At 73.3% G+C, this 3,298-nt stretch overlaps 1 protein-coding gene across 1 annotated transcript; it reads right to left on the bottom strand.

Annotated features, from left to right (window-relative positions):
• Positions 1–277: 277 nt before the first annotated feature.
• TOP6BL (TOP6B like initiator of meiotic double strand breaks) lies at positions 278–2,773 on the bottom strand (the record flags this gene model as incomplete). Its single annotated transcript, XM_085318447.1, has 10 exons — positions 278–453; positions 532–592; positions 679–777; positions 866–976; positions 1,062–1,183; positions 1,264–1,386; positions 1,477–1,618; positions 1,729–1,915; positions 2,483–2,538; positions 2,660–2,773. Coding segments are annotated over 10 exons (1,191 nt in total), but the record flags the coding sequence as incomplete, so codon positions are not given.
• Between the last annotated feature and the right edge of the window lie 525 nt (positions 2,774–3,298).

The following is a 3,298-nucleotide window of genomic DNA, read 5'->3' as shown; positions in this document are numbered from 1 at the left end:
CCCTGGGCTCAGCACCGGGGCCCAGGACAGCGGCAGCGGCGCCGGGGCTGGGGGCTGCACCAGGCACCGGCGCTGGGCTGGACCGGCGGGTGCTAAGAACAGGGGACTGGGACTCATTGGGGGAACTGGGAGCAACTCGGGGAGCCAGGCCAAGCTGGAGCAGGGGAACTGTGAGAGGAACCGGGACAMACTGGGAAACTGGGAGGAGAACTGGAACTAACTGGGGGAACTTGGGGAAAGAGGGGCAACTGGGGGGCAGGCTGGGGACCCCCCGCCCTCAGCCCGTCCACTCGGCCAGCTTGGCCACCTCGCGCAGCCACGCGGCCCCCTCAGCCGGTGGCCCGGCGACGGCAGCGTCCAGGCACTGTGGGGGCCCAGGCGTCTGGGGGGCCCAGGCATCCGGGGGGTCACTGCTGGGCCCGTCCCGCTCTGGGACCGCATCTGGCGGAGACCCTGCTGGGGAAGGGAGAGGGGAAAACAGGGCTGGGATGGTGGCCGGGCGGGAGGCAGGGCCGCCTTGGCTCCACTCACCCGTCTCCGTGTCCTCGTGGTTTGCCGGGCCACCGGGCCGCTCCTCCTCGGCCTCCCGGGGCTGCCGGAAAACACCCGGGATTAGCGGGGCGGGGGGCATCCCCAGAGGAGGGAGGGACCCTTTGTGCCAGCGGCAGCCGTGCCCACCCCGGCGGCGTCGCAGGAGCCGGCAGGGAGCCGGCGCCGGCGGGTGACGTCCAGCAGCCTCTGCCGGGCGGCGGCGGCCAGCGCCAGGGTGTCCGCGGCCTGCGGGGACAGCGAGCGTGCCGGGCGGGGGGGGTCACGGGGCCGGGCGATGCCACAGCCCCCCCGGCGCGACGCGGCCGCCCCTCACCTGCAGGGTCCGCAGGCAGCGGCGGCGGAAGCGGGCGCTGGTGCTGCTGGCCGTGACGCTGCTCAGCGCCCGCAGCGCCACGGGCAGGCAGCGGGCCAGGCGCGCCTGCTGCTGCGGGGCAGGGGGGACACGCAAGGGGACGGGGCGTCAGGGCGGGCGCGCGGAGCCGCGCGGAGCCGGGCCCGGCCGCCCCTACCTGCGCCCGGCGGCCGAGCTCCTCCAGCGCCGGGTGCAGCAGGGCCCGCACGCCGCGCTGCAGGGCCTCCCGGCTGCACTGCAGCGTCGGCTCCAGGTGCGACGCCAGCAGGCGCCGGGCCCCTGTGCAGGCAGCAGCAGGGTCACGGTGCGGCGGCGGCGGGGGACGCGGGCGCAGGGGGAGGCCGCTGCGGCCGACGTACAGGCGTCGTAGGCCTGGAAAGGGTCCGCGCGGCGGAGGAAGAGGAAGAGCAGCAGAGTCTGCTGGGGGCCGGCGGGCGCCGGGTCGGGCTGCAGCGCGAAGGTGGCGGCGGGCRACACCAAGTCTGTGGGGCAATGTGGGGCTGGTGCTGAGCCAGAGAGGGGGCGGCAGGACCCCCACGCCCCCCTCACTCCCCCCCCCCACAGCTCCGCACCTTCCTCGCTCGCTGGCACCGCTGCCGGAGCCGCCGCGCAGCCGAACCTGCCCCAGTCCGCCAGCCACGATGGGTCACGGAAGAGCTGGSAGCAGCTCGGCGCCGTCGGCAGCCCAGCCGGGTCGTAGCAGAACAAGTGCCGCTGGTTAAGGCAAGCAACGGCACCGCCTGGTCCCAGCACCAGCTCGGAAGAGCCGGCTTCCTCGCAGCCTGCCGGCTTCCCCGGGGCCGGCGGCAGCAGGATATGGCGACAGCGGTGAGGCGGGACGGCAGGTTGGGATACTGCTTGAGGCAGGGGCAGAGCGCGGCAGCTGGCAGCACGCTCAGCTCCCCGCTAACGCCGGCGGCCGCTGCGGCCGGYGGGATCCGCAGGCCAATAGGGGCTCCTGGCACTGGGTGGATTTTGCTGCAGAGCGGGACGTCCCCGGCGCTCTCCGGCCTGTGGAGGGAAAAAGGCRCCGGGAGGCAGCCAGAGCCTGAGGAAAAGCTCCCTGGCGGCTGCTGGGGCCTCGTGCGCCTGGCGATTTCCCAGGCAGGATGAGCATCGGCGCGGTGCCCTTCGGGGAGAGGGAACATCACGCGCTGGCGTAACCCTTCCCGGCTCCACGCACCGGGGCGCTCAGGCCGCCTCCGGCGTCTCCATCCTCAACCAACCGGTTTTCCTCTCGCCGCCCTCTCTCCGGGCGGGCACCTTTCCGCAGCRCCCCTCTTCTCCGGCTGCAGCTCAGGGCTTACTGTGCAAAGTGCTCGCTGCGGGCCAGCAGCCGCGCTCCCCCCAGCTCGCAGACGCTCTCCCGCCTGGCAGGGCTGCGGGCAGACGCGGCTCGTGAGGCCTCGGCGGTGTGGGCACCCCAAGAGGCYGGGGACGAGGCGGCTGTGGCCTCGTGCCGCTAACCGGGCAGGGGAGCCCTGTGGCCTGGTCTGCCCAGGACAGCGGGGAGCGGTCGGGGAGGGAGACGGAGGCYGGCGGCGCGGGGCCGTGCCGGGCGGGAAGGGGCCTGCTCACCCATAGGCGTGCGAGGACACAGCACCGTCCACGCGAAAGCAGTAGTGGAAGACGAGCTGTGGCATGAGGGCAGGTGGCACGCAGGCTGGGGGTCCGGCCCCRGCACCTCCCGGCATCCCGGCGGCTACCAGCGTCCCGCTCCGGGGGTGAGGGGCCGTGCCGCCGGCAGGGCCTCACCTCCGGGTGCACCACGCTGGTGCCGTGGATGAACCGCYGCAGAGCCACGCAGCCGGCTCGCAGCGTCCCGGGCCGTGGGCTGAGCTGCGCGGATGCAGAGYGGCTCGACAGCACCTGGCAGCGATAAGGGGCAGAAAAACAGGAAAAGGAGAACCCCCAGGGCAGGAAGACCCCCTTTGGGCCAGGAGTCCCGCTCATTTGGCCCTGTTTTGGGGACCGCCATGTGCCCAAGACCACGGGATGGGCACGACCCCCCCCGCCCCATGGTGGGGGTGACCTGCTTAGCTGGAGCCCCCCCATGCCCCCAGCGCCCGGCAGCAGAAATCAGGCCGCTATATTTAAACGCCCGCCCTAGTTTCCCTCCGTGGGGGTCCCTGGGGCTCCCTGTGCTCCGGGGCGGCTCGTCCCCCGCTTCCCCTTGCTTCAAGGTCGAGAGTGAGCAACAGCCACATTAGAGTGATGGGGGGGAGGCAGGGGGGGCAGCAGCCACGCTGGCAGAGGGGTCCCGGCTGCCCCGGCACCAACCTCGAAGGCCAGCTGCAGCGGAGCACGATGCAGGATCTGCCGGCAGCACGGGGCTGCGGCTTGTGGGGCGGCACTCCGGGCACCAAACTGGGCCAGGACCTCGTTCGCACCTGC

This window comes from Rhea americana, unplaced genomic scaffold (genome assembly GCF_003343005.1).
Source record: "Rhea americana isolate MKP2758 unplaced genomic scaffold, rheAme1 scaffold_534, whole genome shotgun sequence".
Lineage (NCBI taxonomy): Eukaryota > Metazoa > Chordata > Aves > Rheiformes > Rheidae > Rhea > Rhea americana.
Note: the sequence above shows the minus strand (reverse complement) of the source record. Positions and strands in the feature narration are given on the sequence as shown.